At 47.5% G+C, this 22,716-nt stretch overlaps 2 protein-coding genes across 8 annotated transcripts in view; one reads left to right on the top strand and one right to left on the bottom strand.

Annotated features, from left to right (window-relative positions):
* PIGW (phosphatidylinositol glycan anchor biosynthesis class W) overlaps positions 1-15,388 on the bottom strand; it is a 60,156-nt gene extending 44,768 nt beyond the window's left edge. For 3 of the 7 annotated variants that reach the window (XR_014980031.1, XM_085649446.1, XM_085649448.1), the window contains exons 1-2: positions 15,262-15,373; positions 10,634-10,741 (exon numbers count right to left, since the gene is read on the bottom strand). Coding sequence is in view for 1 of the 7 variants with exons in the window: in XM_085649447.1 (XP_085505573.1) it covers positions 10,591-10,592 (2 nt within the window). In the remaining 6 variants the exon portion in view is untranslated. Of the gene's footprint in view, positions 1-10,590; positions 10,742-14,842; positions 14,920-15,261 lie in introns of those variants that run through there. The other 4 variants (XM_085649449.1, XM_085649451.1, XM_085649452.1 and 1 more) reach the window with 4 other exon arrangements.
* A 433-nt stretch (positions 15,389-15,821) lies between these two features.
* Positions 15,822-22,716, top strand: part of MYO19 (myosin XIX) — a 349,059-nt gene continuing 342,164 nt past the window's right edge. The window contains exon 1 of the mRNA XM_085649443.1: positions 15,822-15,968. Coding sequence (XP_085505569.1) covers positions 15,906-15,968 — 63 coding nt within the window. The 5' untranslated portion in view covers positions 15,822-15,905. The remainder of the gene's footprint in view (positions 15,969-22,716) is intronic.

The following is a 22,716-nucleotide window of genomic DNA, read 5'->3' as shown; positions in this document are numbered from 1 at the left end:
AAGTACTTCTCTAGTCCATTTGTGTATACTAGGAACAAGAAAGGCGCCAAAATGCAGCCTTGACGCACCCCCTCAGTTGAGGGAATAGGTTTTGTTGTTTCACCCCCAGGTCCGAATCTTATAGCCACGGACGTTGCTGCGTGTAGTCTGCGGAGAAGTGTCACCAGGGGTTCTTCGAAACCCATATCGTCCATCATCTGCCACAGCCTACTTCTGCAAACAGTGTCAAAGGCGCTTGACAAGTCCATGAAGGCAAGGTAAATTGCAGAACTCCTTGCCTTCATGTACTTGCCAATAATTAGCGCCAAATTCAGACACTGCTCAACTGTCCCCTTCCCACTTCTGAATCCATACTGGGAATTCACAATTAGACCAACAGAGTCAGCCCATGTTTCTAATCTGGCCAAAATAACCCTCCCCAATAATTTACATGATGCATCAATCAAGGATATAGGGCGATAGCATCGGGGGTCACACCTATCGCCCTTCTTAAAAATCGGCACCACCACTGCCTCCTTCCACGATACAGGGATACGACCAAGAACAACAGCCCTAAAAACATTCAGTAATAATGGTGCCCAAGCTTCAATATTATGTTTAAAAAAGTCCAAAGGGACAGCATCAGGGCCCGGGGCTTTTAATGATATGCCTTTCCTCAAAGCTTCTTCAACCTCTTCCAGTGTAAGTGAAGAGCTAAGAAGCGAAGCTGAAGATGGTACCACCAAATCCCCTACATCATCCAACAAATCTGAAAGTAATAATGCTTTGGGATTAAAAATGTTACCAAAGTGAGCTTCCCAAGATTCACCAGTAATCTGCGTCACTATACTTTCCTTGGTGTCACTTTTAAACAGGGGACGATTTACTACTTCCCAGAAGAGCCTACTATCTTTTAACTCAGAGGCCTTCTCTAGATCGTCCCAGGCACGATTTTTCAACTCCTACTTCCTCTTTGTGATGGCCTCTTTATAAGCCCTTCTGGTCGATCTTATCAGTTCTTTATTTCTTGGTTTTTGTATAAGGGCCGCTTTTAAGGATTTATGTGAGGCGGAGCATGCGGAGTCAAACCATTTAAAACACCTTAAATTCTTTTTCCCCACCGGTTTTTTAAGGTGCTCAGCCACGTGCCCACATAATTTTTCAAAACTCCCAATGACCTTGTCTGAGTCAGACGTCAGCGACAGGCATGATTCGATCTCAGTTTTACAAACATTCAGAATCTCTGCCTCAAGGCCTACAGCATTTATTTTCCCCCACTTCATAGTGACTCCCTGATTTTTATTATATGTTATGGGTTGCTCCCAAACCAAATGTTTTCTACTAGCAGGAGCACACAAAGATAACATTAAAGGGTTATGATCGCTTACGGCACTTGCTATTACCTCAAGCCTATTAACATAATGAAGAAAGTTACTGGACACAAATACAAAATCGATAGTACTCATTGCACCTCTTGTTCCCTGAAAGGTTGGTATTGGCGATATGTTTGGGGCAGCCCAGGGCTCTACCATGCATAAATCATTTAGAACAATGATATTATTTAAAGCGTCCCCCTGGGGCGTGTGTTTAAAATGCATCAAGGGCTGTTCGTTTAGGTCATCGATGCCACAAACATTGGAGCCCCCAAATTTGCACAGTGTACAATTAAAATCGCCAACCCAAATAACTACTAATAAAGGTCGATCACTACGAGCCTTACATATTGCTTCCTCCAAACTCTGAATTGTAGATACATCATTTCTATCAAAAACATTATGGTACCAATTAATTAATAACAAAGGCTCTGGGAACAGATTTTCCAACAAGAGCAACTGGTACCAGGGAGTATCCACTATTTTTGAGGTTATCAAGTTCTTTAGTTTGATGGAGAGAGCGGTCATTATCCCACCCCTTGCCCTCCCAGCTGGTGATGGGACCGCCAAAACATTAAAAGATTGAAAACCATCAATTTCCCCACCCGCTCTGCTCCATGTCTCCTGAAGGCACAGGATATCCTGACCACCCACATGCTCCAGCCAAGCTTCGTCCTCCATTCTACCCGCAAGACCTGCAATATTCCATGAGATTAGACACAGCCTAGGTTCCCCTAGGCTATCGTCCACAGACTTTTTTGGAGTTGCCAGGTCAGGCCCAGTACTTGGTGGGTTTAGCTCACAGGCTAAGTTACTGACAGTCTGAGTGTCCGAAAGCATATTAGGTTGTGCATTGTGGTCGAAAGCATCCACCACCTGGTTATCCTTCTGCCTTGTCCCCCCGTTTTCCCCCATGGCCAAATCTGTGGTAAATAGAATGCTTTCCTTTTTCTTGTCTAATGGTCAATCTAAACCCTCCATTCCCACCAGTGGGTCAAATCGGTTTCTTAATGGAATATTGTTATTTGGCATCCACCCTAGGTATTCCTCCCCCTGAAATCTCCTTCTTGATTGGTCATAGGGGATTTGCCCAAAATGTTTGAAACTTGTTGGCCCCATGAGAGATCCATCACCCTGGTGCCACAAACCAGGATGATTTTGAGAGGGTCGAGATATAGTATTAATCTGTGTCCATCCAGAGTAACTATTACCCTGCAATCTCGACCCAGGGAAGCGAGGGTTAAGGGGAACATGATGCAGGTTGGGATAAAAATATTCAAGACCTATACATTGAATATCCCCCATTCTAGCAAACCTTGCTTTGTTACAGATTAAGTCCTTGACCCACCTGTCCCTAAAATTAATTAGGATACAGTCCCCCTCTAAATCCTTCTTGCTTGGACCAACCCAAGGGACCCTTCGTACATTTAATATTTTTGTAACAGAGGCTGGGGGGAGTGGTCTATTGTTGTTGAGCCAAAATATAACTTTATTTGATAGGTCCTGATTTGATTCATGTTTATTTGGTGCGACCACCGGGACACCTGTCAGGATGGCCATAAAAGGTGCAGATTCGGGGGGTATATTCACACATATTAGTTTGCTTGGAGGTGCCATTTCATCCAGAACTAATGGGCCGCTCAGTGGAGTTAGTTTAACTTCAGATGAGGCTACTGGCTTAGATGTAATTGAGCTCGGTGCTGCTGCTATAGCCATAATCGACATTGACTGAGAGTCCCCGTCAGCCACCAACGCAGGTCTAGTTGGGACTGATTGTACACGGGTTCGCTGGGAATCAGCAGATGCAATAGGCTGGGGTGGATTACTTGGATTTTGAGTAAAGGTTTTGTGAGCCCCCTTCTTTATTTCGATACAATTCCCCAGGGCCTGAGGGAGTTTGCTATTATTAGCCAAAATTTCCAGCGAATGTGTGTTAACTGATATTAAATGCTCTAATTGGTCCAATTTTAGGTTAACAATTTGTGTTCTCTCTATAAGGGGCGTCAAAAGACTTTTTACCAGCTTCTCAATATGTATTAACAAATCTTTGTTATTGTTGTTTTGGCAGCAATGAGTCAGATGACCGGGGTCTCCCATTCGTGTTACCCTTCCCTTCAAGTGACCTCCCCCTCTTTTACGTTTACTAATTTTTGTGGCTTCTTGAACAGGAGCCGAAACTTTGGGTTGTAAGGAAATGGGGCCCAACAGGGTCAAATTAGGGTGTTGGATCCCATCCCCAATATTACTCAATACAGAACAATCTTCTATTGGACCGTTCACTACATCGCCCATAGATATTTCTTGATTATCTGGAGTAACGGCTAGATTTGGGCTGACTTCCAAGTCATTTACTATGCTCTTTTCGGGAGTGACCACAGATGCAAACCGTCCCAGAGATGAACGTTTCCCCGTAACTAAATCCAGAGACAAACGCTTTTCAGTAAGAGCAATTTCTTTATCTAATATCCCCGTGGCACGGGTAATAAAATCATCTAGGGTTCCAGTGGCTTTAACACTACTTGACTTTACTGTGACCCGCCTACCCTTTCTTAATGATGAGGACATCATAAGACTAAACAAAAAAGAAATAATGTGTACAATTTAAAATATAAATTAGATAAAAATTTAAAACTTCAATTACACACTATAACTACATTAAATATCTCATCACATTCATAACTAAAACATACTATGAGTCCTCGAATCCCGAATGTAAGAGAAAGGGCCCGGCCCGTCCCTGTACGTCCTTGGACGGCCTTAGACGGCCTTAGACGGCCCGCCCTTTGCCCGGGCTTAGCCCCGGGCGCTCCCGCGCAGCGGGGACAATATCCCGCAATAAACTGTAGCGTGGGCGGGGCAGGCAGGGAGAGCGACCCAGGTGTTGCGGGTCTGGACCTCACGCAGGGACTCCTGGTACACTGAGTCCCTGCGGGTCAGCTCGCAGCCCTGTGGTCCCGTTTACGCGCACACAATCGCGCCAGCTGCACCGCTGTTTATTCGTGAGAGGCACAGGAGGCAGGCAAGCCCAGCAGCAATCAGAGAAGCCCAGCAGGAGTCCAGAAGGCAAAGGCAGCGATGCGGGACCCTCGAAGCTGGTCCGGCGAGGAGTAGCGGCAAAGAGGTATGTCCAGGAGCTCTCCGCTCGTGATTTTTAAGACAAATGGTGATCCCAACGATTTCCACCGGGGTATCTGCACTTAATAGCTGTAGCGTGGGCGGGGCAGGCAGGGAGAGCGACCCAGGTGTTGCGGGTCTGGACCTCACGCAGGGACTCCTGGTACACTGAGTCCCTGCGGGTCAGCTCGCAGCCCTGTGGTCCCGTTTACGCGCACACAATCGCGCCAGCTGCACAGCTGTTTATTCGTGAGAGGCACAGGAGGCAGGCAAGCCCAGCAGCAATCAGAGAAGCCCAGCAGGAGTCCAGAAGGCAAAGGCAGCGAAGCGGGACCCGCGAAGCGGGTCCGGCGAGGAGTAGCGGCAAAGAGGTATGTCCAGGAGCTCTCCGCTCGTGATTTTTAAGACAAATGGTGATCCCAACGATTTCCACCGGGGTATCTGCACTTAATAGCTGTAGCGTGGGCGGGGCAGGCAGGGAGAGCGACCCAGGTGTTGCGGGTCTGGACCTCACGCAGGGACTCCTGGTACACTGAGTCCCTGCGGGTCAGCTCGCAGCCCTGTGGTCCCGTTTACGCGCACACAATCGCGCCAGCTGCACCGCTGTTTATTCGTGAGAGGCACAGGAGGCAGGCAAGCCCAGCAGCAATCAGAGAAGCCCAGCAGGAGTCCAGAAGGCAAAGGCAGCGATGCGGGACCCTCGAAGCTGGTCCGGCGAGGAGTAGCGGCAAAGAGGTATGTCCAGGAGCTCTCCGCTCGTGATTTTTAAGACAAATGGTGATCCCAACGATTTCCACCGGGGTATCTGCACTTAATAGCTGTAGCGTGGGCGGGGCAGGCAGGGAGAGCGACCCAGGTGTTGCGGGTCTGGACCTCACGCAGGGACTCCTGGTACACTGAGTCCCTGCGGGTCAGCTCGCAGCCCTGTGGTCCCGTTTACGCGCACACAATCGCGCCAGCTGCACCGCTGTTTATTCGTGAGAGGCACAGGAGGCAGGCAAGCCCAGCAGCAATCAGAGAAGCCCAGCAGGAGACCAGACAAGTCAACGCCGTCTCCTCATCATGCTTTCACACCCTACGCATGCTTCGCAAGATCTTCCGATGGATCCCGACCGAAACCAGGAAGACGGTCACCCAGGCACTCGTCACCAGCCGACTGGACTACGGAAACACCCTCTACGCCGGAACCACAGCCAAGCTACAGAAAAGACTCCAACGCATCCAGAATGCCTCCGCCCGACTCATCCTGAACATCCCCCGACGCAGCCACATCTCCGGCCACCTTAGAGACCTACACTGGCTCCCCGTCAAGAAGAGGATCACGTTCCGGCTCCTCACACACGCACACAAGTCTCTCCACGACCTGGGCCCAAAGTACCTCAACGACCGCCTGACCTTCTACACGCCCACCCGCCAGTTACGGTCTACTAGCCTCGCCCTCGCCGCCGTACCACGCATCCGAAGAGCCACCGCCGGAGGCAGATCCTTCTCCTACCTGGCGGCCAAGACATGGAACTCCCTCCCCATTCACCTTCGGCTGACCCAGGACCATCTCGCCTTCAGGAAACAACTCAAGACCCTGCTGTTCGAGCAGTAGCGGACCCTTCCCCCCCAAGCGCCTTGAGACCCTTCCGGGTGAGTAGTGCGCTATACAAATGTTATGATTGATTGATTGAAATGTTATGATTGATTGAAAGAGCGCTCCCCTGTAATCTCCATGTAAAGTGCCTGGGTTTGTATGTTGGAACCTCCCGCGTGAGGCAGACCGGGGAGTGATCAGACAGTGTCTTAGGTAGGTGTTTGACCGACCTCGTCCACGTGCACGCTTCTGTCGTAATCAGCCAGTAGTCTATCCGTGACAACGTGTTGTGTGTCGTGGATGTACATGTTCCCTCCCTACAGCCTTTGTTTCTCATTCTCCATATATCAGTCATCCCCCACGTCGCCATACCGTCCTTTAATGCTTTGGCCGCGTGTTTGCCATACCTTTCATTACCTGTCAACCTGTCTAGGGCTGGGTCCAGGCATGAATTGAAATCCCCTCCCCATATTATTGGCACACACGGGAATTCCCTAAGTTTAGTCCATATCTCTGCATAAAAACTGGGATCGTCAGTATTTGGACCATATGACGTGATTATCGTTAGTACTGTGCCTCCGAAATTTCCCTGCACTATGACACAGCGGCCTTGGTCATCATTAATTGTGCGAATAAGCTGGAATGGGGCGTTTCGCCTAATTAACAATAAAACCCCTCTGGCATACGTAGAATATGAGGATGCCATGCGATACGATGCCCATCGTGTACCCACCCGTGTTTCAGTAATAGAGGTAAGGTGTGTTTCTTGTATACATGCCATGTCTATACCATGTCTGTCAATGTATGCAAATTCTTTACAAATTTTCTGTGGGTTTTGAAACCCCCGAACATTCCATTTATAAACGTTAGTGTCAGCGATGCTCACCTATTCCTACCTGAGGTAACCATTTCCTATGCCTACTCCGTGTATAAAGCGGAAAACTGTGTGAGTGATTTCTCTTTGTCGACCAGACATTTTCTACCTTCCCCAGCCCCACACCCTCTCCCACCCCCTCCGCCCCATCCCCCCTGGCGGGTCAAGCCCCGAACAATGCATCCTAGAAATTCCACTGCCTCCCCCCGTAAAGAGCAAGAAGTTACCCCAAAGAGAAAAAAAACAATCTTGTGTGGTGCACACAGAAGGGCGATAACTGCCAGCCCATTTCCTGTGAATCTTCTCCACATGGGCGGATGCCCTGTCAAACATTATGCATCAAGAAATTTAACATAAACATGGCATACTTGTACATATCAGGTGAGTTATTTAGCAAAATACTACTATAGAGCGTAAAAAGGCCGAAAATCAAACATTTTCATTCACAGTTCACAATCCAGCATCTTAGCGGGCAACCATTTATGTAGATTTTTAAACTTCTCTGTAGTGGGCCCCCCGCTGTTCTGATCCTCAGCTAGCGTCCAGTTGCTGACTCAGCTTCCCAGGAAGCGGCTGGGAAAAAAGCGGTTCATATTGTGGGCGCTCATTGCGTTCGGGGAAAAATATGTGCTTTGAAGAAGTTAATGTTCCTGTTACGCATGGCAATACCTCTCGCCCATCAGGTCCTGGCTATGCTTTCCGAGTGGCGTTGTTTAGCCTGTAGAGGATGATTGCATGCTCCATCTACCTACAGCTATTCGACGTCCGATGTTGTAGATTGTTCGTCCTGGTTCCCCCTCGGAGATTTCCTTCTCGGGCCTCGGTTTCCTCTCTGTTGAATAAATTTCAGCACATCCTTCGGCTCACTGTAAATCTTTGTCATTCCTTCGCCTGTGATCTTGAGCCTTGCCGGGTACAACATGGCGTATTGTATATTCAAATCTCTCTGTTTTCCCTTGCCTCTTGGACCGACACTGTAAAGTCAGGATAAGGGATATGTCCATACCTTCGTGGGTCAGTGTCTAGCGATCCCTGTAGTTTAATATTCTCGCTATGATCGGCCGTGGTCTCGAACCGGCTGGTGGCTTTGGCGCCATGGATCTATGCGCTCTCTCGACGATGAAGATTTCGGAGAACGTCTCCCGTCCTAGCATTGAGATGAGAGGTTGTTCAATATATCTCTCCATAGGTCCCGTGTTCGTAGTTTCTGATATGCCCATCAGGCGAATGTTGTTTCTGCGGGACCTCGCTTCCAAGTCTTCTGCTTTGGCTGCTAAGGCCGCCAAGTGTTTGTCCATCTGCACCGGTTTCGTGTCCATCTTTACTTGAGCATCTTCGGTCTCGGATATGCGGCGCTCGGCCATATCAAGCCTCTCCGTGTGTCTGTCCAAGCGTTCCGACATCCTGTCGACCCGGTACGTCAGAGAGTTAATTTTACCATCGATATTAGTCAAAGCTGCCTGTATCGTGGTGAACATGGCCTACACATCGTCATTCGTGACTCCGCCCGTAGCACCTGTCGCCGTCTGTAGCTGCGGGGGATCCTCCGCTCTCTGATCTAGCTGCTTCTTGGCCTGTTCAAAAGTGATTTTGGGCTGGTTCCTGTCCGTCTTGCCCATATTTGCAAACTGTGACCAGGACCCTACTCAGGGGGCCACCGAGATGAGCTGTGTCCAGTAGGGTCCTGCCGACCGCACTCCTGTATGTAGTTACAATGTGGCGGGGTCCCCTTTTATTATATGGGATGCAACAGCACGAGTTCTTGCATCAGACCGGGCAGGCAGTTAATGTAAGTGAACTGCAGTCGCTGTGGGACCCCCTGCTCGTGGGCTGTCCCGGGAGAGCTCAGTCCCCTCTATCGTTTCTCACTACACCACTGCTGCAGGGCAATGCTAAGGCTCAGGGTGTTTGGTAAGCCCCTTTGTCCTTTCTTGGCAAACAACCCTTTGGCGCTTTACTTCTCTGCCAGAGTCCCCAGTTTGTCACCTCCGGGGAGCGTTATGGGAGTCTGGTTACGGCGGACTGTGGGCCGTGCTGTCCTAGAAAGCCCCTGCATTCGGGTTGCGTGCTGCCTATTTTCTCAGAGTTAGACGGGCGCAGCTCATCAGTGTCTAGGCTCTCTCCAGTAGTCGCGGTAGAAACGTCCCACACCTCCTGCGTGATACGTGGGGCCAAGCCACCAGCCAAGCCTCAACAGGAACATGGTGCGCAGTTATTGAGGGGTTTGTTGATTCAGCCGCCTCCACTCTGCCTTCAGTGCCGGGTCGGGTTTTCTTCTCTCCCCCTCATTCCAAAACAGTGTCTCTCCCCGCCAGGGGGCCGCTGCAGAAAAACTACATGCGGTGTCTCTCGCCTGTCGCGCAGCGTCTCCTGGGCCATTCTTTGTCCCGTTCACTCCTTCTAGCGCTTCGTGTGCTGTGCGCCGTATGGACGTCTGGGCCCGTGCCAGGCCTACGCAGTTTTGCCCGCCTACCGTGTATGCGATTGACACCAAAGATCTTTTTATGTCCTTACCCCGGTGTTGGTTGCGTCCGCTCTATATTCGCCACACACTTTGTGGGTAGTTTCCTGTATGCTAACTTTGCTTGTCTTCTACGTCTTTCGTGCACCCACCTCAAACCGCAGAGCTCCGATTGTACCGGGCAGGAAGCCCCCTTTGGGGCCGCTGTGCGTGCCCTGCGTCTCAGCCTCGCACTTCACGACAGGCCGCCGTCTCTGTTTCGGTATCGCCTGGCTGGGCCGCCGGAGTTCCGCGTCCTGTCCCGGGCTGTAGTTGTGCCGCAATCAGCAAAGTCACAATATAAGCAGGTGTCGGATGGCCAATAGCATCGGGGCTCACCAGTCTTCCATAGTTTAGTTTCTATTTATGCAGGATTATGAAGGAGTTTTTGGGCATCTGCGAGGAGCTCGCCTAAGACGAGGCCATCTCGCTTCGTGGCAAGCTCCGCCCCCCAGCACTACACTCATTTGAATGCATTTTTACATGGTTTAACATTACACTCCTTTAAAAAATTTATTTTTTTCTTTTTAAATTCCTACAGTGCCTTAATTTGATTTCAAGACTACCAATTTTCCTGGCCTTGATGTTCAGAAATGCAGATGGTGTGAGATGTACTAATACTTACGAACTGTGTGCCTTATAAAAAAAAAAAACATTTTAAACCTTTCACAAAATATGGATAGCAAAATATTTTTCTGTTATCGATAAAGTAGCGGCATTTGATACTAGAACATATGAAAATGGTCTCCCTGGAAGCACTTTTTCAAAGCACTTTCAGGACGTCTTCCTTACATGCGGAGAACAGTTTTAGCATGATTTTCAAGAGGAACCACGCAAACAAATGCATAGGACCTATCTACAATGCATTATTTTAGGTGTCATGATGCTGGATAGATATGAAGTTGAAATTTGTCAGGCAGCAGGATAATTATCTGAGAAGGTTATTTTACTGGCTGGTGTATGTGCAGTGACAGTCTCTCTGATGAACAGCTGGCTACCTAGCAGCGAGTGCGTGTTAGCACTGAATGCTGCTGCAGGATTGAGGAACACAAGCAGAGTTAAGCGTGAGACTAGACTTTGTGATTGAAGGCACAGTTGCTGGACAGAAATACATTAGGCACACTATATGCGAGGCCAAAGAGAAGAAAGTCAAGAAGATGTGTTACTCAACATGAATCAGGACAACTGGCAGAGTCAAGAATGGGTGTACGCACTGTGAAATCAGTTGTTGCTGCAGACTTGAGGTACATCAGCTTAGCAGTTTCTGTACGCAAGGCGTATAGGACGGAGGTGCACTGGTGGAGTTTCACATGGTCTTTGTGCTGTAATAAACGCGAGATACATTATTAGAGATGTGTGAATGAGTGAGTCTAAGCAGTGCTGATGAACAATATTTGTTTTTTAACAACCTATAACTACGTTTTCTTTAATTTATTGTCCAATCGCTTGAGTCCAATGAATAGGGCGGGGCTGAGGGGGGCTTAGATAGCTTGTTCAAGTACAAGAGGTACAGCTGTGTGTTACACAATCATGTACCACATCCAGCAGACAACCTTTTTATTAACTTACTTTTCGGATTGCAACCCACAATAGTGTTTCAGAGAGTTTCACATAAAACGGAAATGCATTACGCTGGAACTGATCATATACAGTATGGTCATGTAGTCAGAAATTATGTTCAGCATCAATATATGCAGGTCAGACAAAACTGATGTATGCATTTAAAAATTGGTAAGTTTCTAGATAAAGCATATTACCCTAAATTACTTTGTTTATTTATAAGAATCAACGCAAAATAGATATCCCCACAATCACAAAGTCTTCTTTGCTTCATTTACATTTCAGACACAGTTCTGGTCTGCTTCCAGGAGGCTGAGCATCAACCCAGTTCGAACATCACAATGGCACTTTTTTTGCCGCAAGAGCGATGTCCTGCTTAGATGAAACAGGCCTTCAATAGATTCTAACAGACAGAAACACTGTTGAAGCACTTCCCTTCCATGGGAGTTTGTGTGAGCAGGAGGGAAATGTATTTTACAACTACAGATCAAAGCCGAAATGGGCTGGGAAGGAAGGTCTCTTTACACCATGTGCTGCTTGAATGGTTGAAAGAGGACACAAAGCAGACACTGATATTTGGGGGCGAGGGTTGGAGGTGTAGGGAGCTTAAGGTCTTATTTGGTGCACACATAAGATACTGAAGTCTGTGTGGTGAGAGTATGCTAATTGGTACTGGCTGCGCTGTAGGACAGTTAAAAGCATTTGACAAAGTGCTTAAATACATCTTCAGGGATAGTAAAAACTATAAAAATGTAATTAAAATAAAATACAGTGGGGCAGATTTATGAGCCCCTTGCGCCTCTTTTGCGTCACTTTTAACATGGGAAAAGTGACGCAAAAGTGGCGCAAGGGGCTCATAAATCTGCCCCAGTATATTTATATAGCTTCTCCGAGAATTGAATACAAAGCATTAACCTTCGATGTAAAAGAGGATAAAGAGATCCCCACCTAGTGGCTTAACTGTGCAACTAGGAAACCTGGCACAACCCCGGCTTCCATGCATGACCAAATTGGCTGATCCAATTATCTTCTTCCACTGTGCCTCCTTTCCCTTTACCCTCACATTTGAGACCACCTTGAAATACATATGTTTAGGATGCCCGCTGTACAAAAACCTTCCTTGACTATAATTATGCTCCATCTGTATTACAAATAATCTACATCTAGGGTGCACGAGACAACTGACTTGTCTCTTTGTTCACTATAGGCATTTTAGGGTGGTAGGGGAGGTGCCTCCATGGCCAATTATAGGTATTTATTACATTGGATGCTGCATGTTATTATGTTGTGGCTTGTGTGTTGGTTTGTGGTTAATTCTGTTCTTGGCAGTCACTGTGATCTAGGTTTATTCATGACAAAGAGGCCGTGTTGAATCAGCTTCAATATTTTGAGTGGTCTTTTATAAATAAAACACACTTCGAACTACATACACAGTCACAGTGTAGCATACAATGCAGTCTCAGACAAACTGGGAGTTTGAAAAGCATGCATAGGGATTTACAGGCAGCCCACTCTTTATGCCCAGCTTCTGGTGAGATGGTCAGTTCAAAGGCGATAGTGAATGGGGCTGCAACAAGAAATATCAACATGATCCTAAGCTATCAACACCTCTCTGGGCCCAAGTGCTATGCCCCCCCACCTCATACTGCCCTTAGTTTAGTTTACACACCATCTCCCACCCCGGCTACTTACTCCCTTCCTAGTTCAGGAGCAGTCTGTAGGGCTAGGATTGCCACGGCTGACACCCACCAGTAAAGGATCCACCTTGAGCGAAACCATAAGCAAGAACAAGATCCTGATCAAGAAGCACATCTGGTAAGAAGCACATGAATGTTCCTGCACCGCCTGACCTGGCGCGGTCGGTCCACTCAGCTAAAATGCACAGACTGCCTGTTAAAATGAGGAGCACCTAACGGTTAGATCCTGTGTGCCTTAATTTGCCAATTTATAACGTTAGTCCAGAAAATAACAAAAGGATGTCATACATGGCATTTGCTACACCCTTCCTATGCTACCTTTGCTTCCCTAACTTTGATGGCATCAAAAGCATGAATGTAAGAAATATTTTCTCACTCTATACTTTTTCTGAGGCTCAATAAAACAGAATAATTGATTTTACAAAATAAGCAAGCTTTCCCACATTCTCCTTCCGTATTAGTTATGAAAAGGCAGACAAAGCAGGATGTTATTGCACAGGTGACTGCTCCTTATAATGCTGTCACTGACCTCACGTAAATCAGCTCTTAAAACTGACCAGGCGCGCAACACCCATTGGATTCAAAGGGCTTCAGACCCCCCCCTCCCCCTCACCGTGTGTGGCAGCCCGGGATGAGACAGCTACCCGGGTACACACACAGCCGCACTCGAGCACTTCACAGGTCTTTAAAAGACCATTTGCATGTTAATGAGGCCTTGCTGTTGTTTCACCCCTTCTAAGAACCCCTGCAGCTCCACTCTGCCTATTGCTTAAAGATTCAGCCCATCCCGAAATGTTTTCTTAGCCCGACCCCCCCATCCCCCCACCCAAAATTTGGCTCTAGTTGCGCCTCTGACACTGACACACCACCCTCCCCTGGAAACCCCCAGTCAACACCCATGACGAACTGGCAACACACAGCACTGTATGTACTTTTGGACTACCCCATCTCCAGAGTTCCTCAAAGATAGTCACAGCCAGCTGCACTCCAGTACTACTATATAACACTCTTACGTTGCCCCTTCCCCGCCAAACCTTAACTAGCACCCTTCCAGAGACCACTTGGGATTTCATTAAACAAAGCTCTAAATTGCATTTGGTTCTTTAAGGGGCCACTTTTATTGGTAAAACTGTAATTACACAACTCTTTCTTAAGACGAACTCGGTAAGCAGTATATTGATATACAAGGAATGCACTCAGGACTAGTTCAGGGATATTTAGCACTCCAGGCAAAATAGCATTTTGACGCTGGAGTGCTCCGTGCACCTTTTCCTCCCAGCACTGGCAAAGCCAATAGGGCTGGCTTTCATGTCATACACAACATTTGTACGTGAAACATGTGTAAACAACATCTGTAAGGATCATTGTTCAGATGTTTTTTCACATGAAAGCCAGAAATACTGACTTTGCCAGTGCATGTTAGACTTTATGCGCTCAGCTGACCTTCGTTAAGTATCTGCTTTAGGCGAAGGGGGGTAAAGCAGGGAAATCTTAAGGATTTTTGGGGCCCTGGGTGAAACGTATTTGGGGGCCTCTGTTCGGAGCAGCTTTGAATGTATGATCCACTTTCAACTCTTTTGTGCCTTCTTTGGCCAGGTCACGGACAGAGCACAGGCACACAGGTCCAAATTCTAAATATGTTTACACCTAATATTCATGGTTAGTGGCGTATTTTAAATATTGTAACACACCAGTAGCTCACTAATATCACAGTAAATAATCTCTCTGAGACCCCCCAGTTTGTCATCGATCGGGGGGGGGGGGGGGGGGGGGGGTCATGCATGATTTGATCTAAAAGAACCTGCATGAGGCATAAACAGCATCTTTCAGGCAAAATGTATGTAATAGACTCACACATCACCCACATTAAAATTAAATTAAAGGAAAACGGTATTTGAAACAATCGGTTTAAGATTTATTCAAGGTAATCAGGGCAGGACTCTGCAGAACTCTATTTTTCAAGGGCCTCATGAAAAACTGGGCCATGGGGCTGAGCCCACTTTGCCCATGCCTGAAAACGGCTCTGGAGTGAAGGAGGACAATACTATTTGGGATGCCGGGCTCCCTTCTATTTTGTTTAGTGCGCCAGTCGCCGAAGGGCAAAACCAGACATTTGGCTCGTGCCTTGCCGACTTCTAACAAACACCATTTTCTTTAACTTCTTACCGTTGCGGCTATTCTCATCCCCTATTTATTCTGAAGTGTTTTTGGTCCCTGAAGTTGTGGTTTAATACTTTCCCATAGCTGCTCTATATTGCCTTGTGCTCCTCAGCTGCGCCTGTCTCCTGTGTGCAGCGTTCCACTTCCGCAACACCAGGCTGTGCAATCCCCAACTCCTGGCTGCACAGTCAGTCAGTGCTACCCTCCGACTGCCTTTCAACATCTGGATCAGAGACGTCTCTAGTTATAGTCCGTATATGAGAAAAATTCCCCTGGACTGCGCCACTCGCCTCTTAATCCTGCAGTCTGGTGAGTTTTTCTCTTCTAATCTGCGCAGTACTTCCCTCGTTTTTGCGGCGTAATTCTCCCTCCCACCCACACCACCCCTGCGGCCATCATACCCAGTTTATCCTGAAATTTCTCACCATAATCTGTAACAGTTTACAGGTTCTGCCCATCCTAACAACCCAGCGTTGACTCAACATTTCCCAAACTCTCCCTTCCGGCACACACCTCACCGTTCATCAGAAGGTACCAGCCAATCACTGGAGAAACACTCTGGCAGGTAATCATAGACATAAACATAAACGAAGGACACACTCGTTTGTATTATAAGGACTTGGCTTTAAGCACTGTAAAATGAACATCCTCCTTAAATTGTATGCATGGTCCGAACAGATGAACATCGTGTATTTCATAAAACATCTACAGTACAATTCGAGATTAAGGGTTACAAATGCGAGTTATTTCAGCAGTTTTTCTGAGTAAGCACGTATTAGATTTTAATTACTACTTACCCCATTATCAGTTACTTCTTAATACATATTAATTATTTTGGGTAATGTGTGACTCTTTCGCTACCAGCTTTCTCAGTATACTTGGAATACTAGCTTATTGTGTTCTAAAGAACGCAATATACGTGGTGCCAAGATGGCGTCCTGAGCTGCGTTTCTTTTCATTCTTTTTCTATATCTATATATGTATATGGCAGATGCCAGCGGCGGGTTGAAGTTTGAACGGTTTGTCCTCGTCCTTGGCACGGGAGAAGGCAACAGGGCATAGTTTGGCCATGGAGGAGCGACCCGGGAGAGTATTGAGAAACGGACGGCGTGCTCACCCAGTTGAGCCACAGGTAATGAAGATGCTCTCGTGATTTTTCTGACGCGGCAGAGCACACTCGGTGCCGGTAGTCTTACTTTCTCGGTGTTTCAGCTGCCGGTTCCATGTCAGCATCTCATATTACCAGCATGCCCCTTCCACAGAGCAGCATTCCTTATTTCTACAACTAACTTTATTTGCAGGGTGTATTTCTAACATACTCAAGACAGAACACTTATTTTCTCCTGAAAACTTACCTCGCTCACCTTCTTTCAGTATTTAAAAAAAATTTAAATTGGTTCAGTGGATCACCCTCGAAAGCCACACAGTCTCACCCACCTTGGAGCCTCAAAATATTGAGTTATGGAATCCCCTATGATTTGCATCGTTATTCCCCGTTCTAAGTGTCACTTGTCACCAGCGTTTGAAGTGCAGGGACTGTGATTCTGAGTGAAATGGAGGTGGGGCCAGATCCCTGGTAAAAAAAAAGAACACCATATTCTGTAACTATTTTGTTGGCCTTTCACCTTAAAGAAAATAAATATAAAATGTAACACGTATGCGTAAATTAAAAATGAATGCTAGCTAAAGTAACTTGTGGGAAATGCCTTTTTTTGTGCAGTGAAGGCTCAATTGGTTAATGCGATAACCGTAGAGGTCTGTGTGTAACCAGTGCAGAATTGGAAAAACGTTAATCCTCCACGATAAATAGGAGGTCATCGTGGCACCCAAAAGGTGGTGGAGTCATGATGGCGGAGTCATGAAAAGCACTCCCACATCCAAATTGCACATTTTATTTCTTTAAAAAAAAAAACTCTGCCGCAAACAAATCGGCAGCAAGCAGAAACTTGACAGTAAATCTGTTGTGACTTAATTGGTTGCATTTTTAAATATCTTATGGGGTTACTGCGCCTATTGCCTAGAGTGTGTGTGCCTAGTAGATCTCAGGGAATATTAATAATGGTAAGAACTCTGATGGATAATGTTCTTGCAGGAGAGATCTGTGTTTTGTCAAGTCAAAGTTGTGACTCAGAGTAGCATAGAGGGTTAATGTGCCTCATGCACTTCACATAATGTAACATGGCAGATTTTTATTTTATGTAGACAGGTAAGCAGGTTTAATGCTTTTGACACACAGATCATTTTATTATTTTCAGGACGTAGATTGTAGTCCTTCTAATACTGCACATCCAGCTATGAGCCGGCATGAAGAGGTAGTAAAGTTTATTGATGTTCAATAATTTAAAATCATTACATTTCAGTTGAAAAAAGAGAAAGGGCGGAGCAGATAAAGCAGAATACAAATAACATACAATAGCCGACCATGATCAAAAACACTATTATTATTATTATTATTGGAGTTTTATATCGCGCACGGTTACCCTTGAGCATCCCAGCGCTATCCAGAGACCGACCGAAGCTAACACGTGACACACTAGTCTGGGAAAAGATGAGTTTTTAATAGTTTGCGGAAACGCCGAGTACTAATCTCTGCCCGCAGAACAAGTGGAAGCGAGTTCCAAGCGGAGGCCATGTTCACTGAGAACCTTCTCCCTCCAGTACGGGCTCGTCTTACTCTAGGAGACTGGAGGAGGAATTTATGATCCGAACGGAGGGCCCTTGCTGCTTTATAGGGTTGGATCATATTCCTTAAGATCGCAGGACCCTTCCCCTGCAGACTCTTCTGTGCCATGCAGAGTGCTTTAAAGGTTACTCTTTCCCGCACCGGAAGCCAGTGAAGCGCCTTTAGTGCCGGTTTGGCGGACTGCCTTCTGGGAACGTTTGTCAGCAGTCTGGCCGCTGCGTTTTGCACCTGCTGCAACTTCTTAAATGTAGATTCCGGCGCGCCCAAAAAGAGTGCATTGCTGTAATCCAGCCTCGAAATGATGAGCCCCTGTATAAGCAATTTACGGGAGGTGTCAGGGAGGAGTGACAGAATCTTGCGGGCTGACCGGAGCATACCAAAACATACACCAGCGGTCTTTTTGGCGTGTGTTCTAAATGTCAGATCCTGCTCCAGCCACACCCCCAGGCTCTTGATCTCCTTCTTCGGGCTGGGAGGGACTCCCATGCAGTCAGGCCAGCTACTGGGAGACAGAGCAAAAGACGTTTGGCCTAAGATCATGAGCTCAGTCTTTGAGCCATTCAGTTTAAGGGATGAAATCGACATCCACCTAAACACTTCCTCCAAGCAAGAATGAAGTACCGCAGGTTGCTTCTCTAATTGAGAGAGCCCAACAACCAACTGCGTGTCATCCGCGTAGCTAATGATGTTAAAGCCGAACGGAGACATCACATCCTCCAGAGGGGCCATATATACATTAAATAAGGTAGGGCTCAGCGACGAGCCCTGAGGGACCCCACACTGGAGGGCAAAGGGGGGAGACTTCTCATTTCCTTCCCACACTTCAAATGACCGTCCTCCTAAGAAGGAGGCAAGCCATCTCAGAGCCATCCCTGTGACACCCAGCCCTTCCAACCGTTGGAGTAATACCTGGTGGTTTACGGTATCAAAAGCGTCACTCAGGTCCAGGAGGATCACTGCCACTGACCCTCCTGAGTCCAGAATGCACCTGGCTTCCTCCACCACGGCCAGAAGGGTGGTGTCAGTACCCTGTCCAGGGCGGAATCCCGTAGCCGGCCATTGGTCTTCAAGAAATTAGATAGTTGGTAGTTAACCAATCTTTCCGCAATCTTGCTTACACCCGGGAGCAGGGAAATCGGCCTAAAATTAGCCAGATCAGTGGGGTCAAGGCTCGGCTTCTTCAGGAGGGCCTTGACGACCGCTCCTTTCCATCCAGGTGGCACAACTCCCTGTGACAGAGACAGATTAATCAGCTCGGTCACTGGGGCCACAATGGTCGGCGCAGCCTGTTTTAAAAATCGCATCGGGACAGGGTCTTTAGGGGAGCCACTCTTCAATTTCCCAAGCACACTCAGTACTTCTTCCGCCGTCACAGGGCCAAACAGATCCAACTCCGGTGTAACTGCCCTATGCTGAGCAGTTGGCACTGCCACTGCGGTTAGCTGGGGGAGTGAACGTAGGATGGTCTCAATTTTGGAACTGAAGTAAGTAGCCAGCTCCAGACATTTCCCTTGGGCATTATCGTAAATAACCGGTGGGTCGGGGGTTTTGAGCAACTCTTCATTACTTTGAAGGACTCTCTCGAGGAACAGGTGGCTTTACAAATTCTTTCGTCAAAGTATTTGATCTTAGCCTCCCTTATCGCGTTCTTATACAGTCTCATGGCTAAGCGATACTCGTTCCTACTTGTTATCCCCCAATCCTTCCTCCACGCCCGTTCTAACCTTTTGCAGCTCTTTCTCAGTGCCCTTAACTCAGGAGAGTACCAAGGGGCCGAACCCACTCTCTTCTCCCTGATGAGCATCTTTTTCTTTGGAAGAATGGCATCTAAGGAACTACTCAACCAGCTCTCCAAGCTGGCGTCTGCCTCCTCCGGGTCAGACCCCCCTTGGGGGCATGTTGACTCCAAATGGGCCGTCCATTTATCCATGGGGAGCCTCGACCAAGCTCTATCTATCCTGAATGTCCTAGGTGTGGAAGAATCCCAACCCACAGGAGACCAGCTAGCTAAAACTAGGCAATGGTCCGATCATGGTAGAGCAAGGGGAGGTAGGGCGGTTAGTTGCTCCATATTAGATAGGATAGGATAGGATAGACATTTGTATAGCGCGAATTGCTGCCCGGAGGCGTCCAAGCGCTAGGAAAACCGAATACCTACAGCAGGCTTAGAAGGAGAGTTAGGAATGAGATTAGCTAGATTGAGTGAAATAAATGGGTCTTTAGTTGTCTGCGGAAGGTTGAGAGGTTAGAATTAGCTCTAAGGTGCAGTGGGAGGGCGTTCCAGGCTCTAGCACCGTTGAAAGAGAAGGTCCTGCCTCCGGATCTGGATCTTTTTATTTTGGGGGTTTTTGCAAGAAATATTTGACTGGAGCGGAGGCTTCTGTTGGGCACATAATGGGTAATTAAGTCTTGGGTAATTTTAGGGCCAGTGTTCCAGAAGGCCTGGTGCGCAATGCACATGGCTTTAAACAGGACCCTCTGTCGCACCGGTAGCCAGTGGAGGGTAGTCAGGCCTGTTCTCACTGACTGTCTGCGGGGAAGGTCTAATAGAATGCGTGCTGCGCAGTTTTGAACTATCTGGAGCCTTCTGAGGGTGGATTCGGGGGCACCAAGATAAAGTATGTTGTTGAAGTCGAGTCGCGATTGAATTAAGCCTTGTATGGCAGTTTGTTTGGCATCCCAGGGAAGGAGGGGGAGGATTCTTTTCAGCATTTTCATGATGCCAAAGCAGGTGGCCGAAAGTTTTGTGGACTGCGTATTAAAGGACAGGGATCTGTCCAGCCACACTCCAAGGCTTTTAATGCTGTTTTTGGGAGTAGGTGGGGGGCCCAGACTGGGTGGCCATAAAGAGGGGGGAATGCTGGGGTCTGGGGAGCCCAGGATCATCAGCTCCGTTTTGTCCCCATTCAGTTTTAACGAAGAAAGGGACATCCAGGTTTTCACTTCTTCAACGCACTCTCTAAGCCCGCCTGGAGCCGATGGAGTGGCTTCCTGAGTCATGGAGACCACCAGCTGCGTATCGTCCGCGTAGGAAATGATCTTAATCCCATACGGACGGACGACGTCAGCCAGTGGCCTCATGTACAAGTTAAAAAGTGCAGGGCTTAGAGATGATCCCTGAGGGACTCCACATTTCAAAGGTCTGCTGGCAGAGACAGCGTCGTCTTCAAACACACAGAAGGATCTGTCTTGGAGGAAAGATTTGAACCAAGACAAGGCTTTGTCTTCAATTCCAACCTGGGACATGCGATATAGCAGAGTGTTATGGCTAACCGTGTCAAAGGCCGCGCTGAGATCAAGGAGGATCACTGCCACTGATCCTCCTTGATCCAAGATCTTTCTCGCTTCCTCAGTGACCATAAGGAGTGCGGTCTCGGTCCCATGCTTGGGTCTGAAGCCCGTCTGGGTCGGGTCCAGTAGTTGGTGATCTTCCAGAAAAGTGATTAGTTGTTTATTAATATATTTTTCCAGAATCTTGCTGATCCATGGGAGCAGGGATATGGGGCGATAATTACTCAGATCATTAAGGTCCAAGTTGGGCTTCTTCACTAGAGCTCTGACCATAGCCTGCTTCCAGGCAGTCGGGACCACACTAGATGAAATGGAGGCGTTTAGGATGTCCTTAATTATAGGCAGAGTAGTTTGAGATGCTGCCATTATTATGTCTGGAGGTGCTGGGTCGTTGGGGGAACCAGATTTAACACTCCGTGCTAGGGGCTCAAGAGTAGCTAGCTCTAGTGGGGGGAAATGTGTTAATGTAGGTGAGTGAAGAGTGGGAGTCATGGGGGGACAAGTAGGAATTGAGAGGGTGAGGTTGTTCGGTGGGAAAGAAGAGTAAATGGTATTTATTTTCTGGTGAAAGAATTCAGCGACGTCGTTACAATGGGTAGTGGACTTATCTGCCTGATCACAGGGGGACTGTTTGGTCAGTTTTTTTATGATCTTAAAAATTTCCTTAGGTTTAGATTTAGCAAGGGAGATTTTCTCTGAAAAGTAAGCGGCTTGGGTCGATTTTATCAACATTTTGTATTCCCTGATGGCTTCATGATAGAGATTTTTTTTTCCTAAGGAATAATCAGCTCGCCAGCTTCTTTCAGACTGCCTACAGCAGCTTTTCTTGGCTCTGAGATCTTCAGTATACCATGGGGCAGTTTTTTGAAGTCGTTTTAGTGTGATTTTTTTTTTGGGGAGAGCTACGTCTAGAGACTGAGTGATCCTATTTGAATAAGCCAGATTAGCAAGGTTAGGGTTATCTTTGATTAGGGGGGGATTCTTAGCAAGTAAATTAGTCCATTTGTCGATTGCGAGGTTTGACCAAGCTCTAGTGAGTCTTGTGGTCGGTGTCAATTTAGAGGATTTCAGTGCAGACCAGCTGATAGGGATCAAAAAATGATCGGTCCAAGGCAAGTGGATGGGTGATCCTGTTGTGAGGCCGATGCAGTTGCTAAAAACCGGGTCCAGCAGATGACCCTTAACATGGGTGGGGGAGGTAACTTTTTGGGTCAATTGTAGAGCTGCGAGGTCTTCTGTTAGAATAGTGGCTATGTGGTCCAAATCCGAGTCGAAATGGAAATTAAAATCACCTAAAACAGTAAAGTTAGATGAGGGGTTAAGGCGTTCGGCTATGTTTGAGGGTAAGCAGACGTGGAACTGATTCGGGGGGCCGGGAGGGCGGTAAATAAGCGTGCCGGAAAGGCAATTGTTAGGTGAGAGTTCCACATGGAAAGTGATACTCTCGCAGTCCGGGATGGATTCGGCTGCTACACGGCAGCGAAATTGATCTTTATAAATTATCGCTAGACCTCCTCCTCTCCCTTTAGGCCGGTCTTGGTGAGAGATTTGAAAGCCTGAGGGAAGGGCTTCCAGAATCGCTGGCTCAGCGTCAGGAGTTAGCCAGGTTTCTGTTAAAAACAGTATGTCAGGTGAAAGTTCCTCTATTAGGAGAGAAATTTCAACCCTATGTTTTGGGAGGGAGCGGCAGTTCAACAGGTACATGCGGTAGTCATATAGCAGTTCAGGTGTAGTTTTGGGCTTAAGGTGGAGGTTACAATTGGGGCAGGTAGGGGGTAGGGCATCAGCTTGAAATCTGTGTAGGCATCCCTTGCTAGTGGATGTCCTAAAACTGTGCAGGGTGTCAGGGCTATACTGCAGGGGTACTGAGGGGTGAGGAGTAGGGGGGCTGGCCCTAGGCCCGGAC

This window comes from Triturus cristatus, chromosome 3_2, assembly GCF_964204655.1.
Source record: "Triturus cristatus chromosome 3_2, aTriCri1.1, whole genome shotgun sequence".
Taxonomy (NCBI): Eukaryota; Metazoa; Chordata; class Amphibia; order Caudata; family Salamandridae; genus Triturus; species Triturus cristatus.
This window is presented reverse-complemented; position numbering and strand designations above follow the sequence as displayed.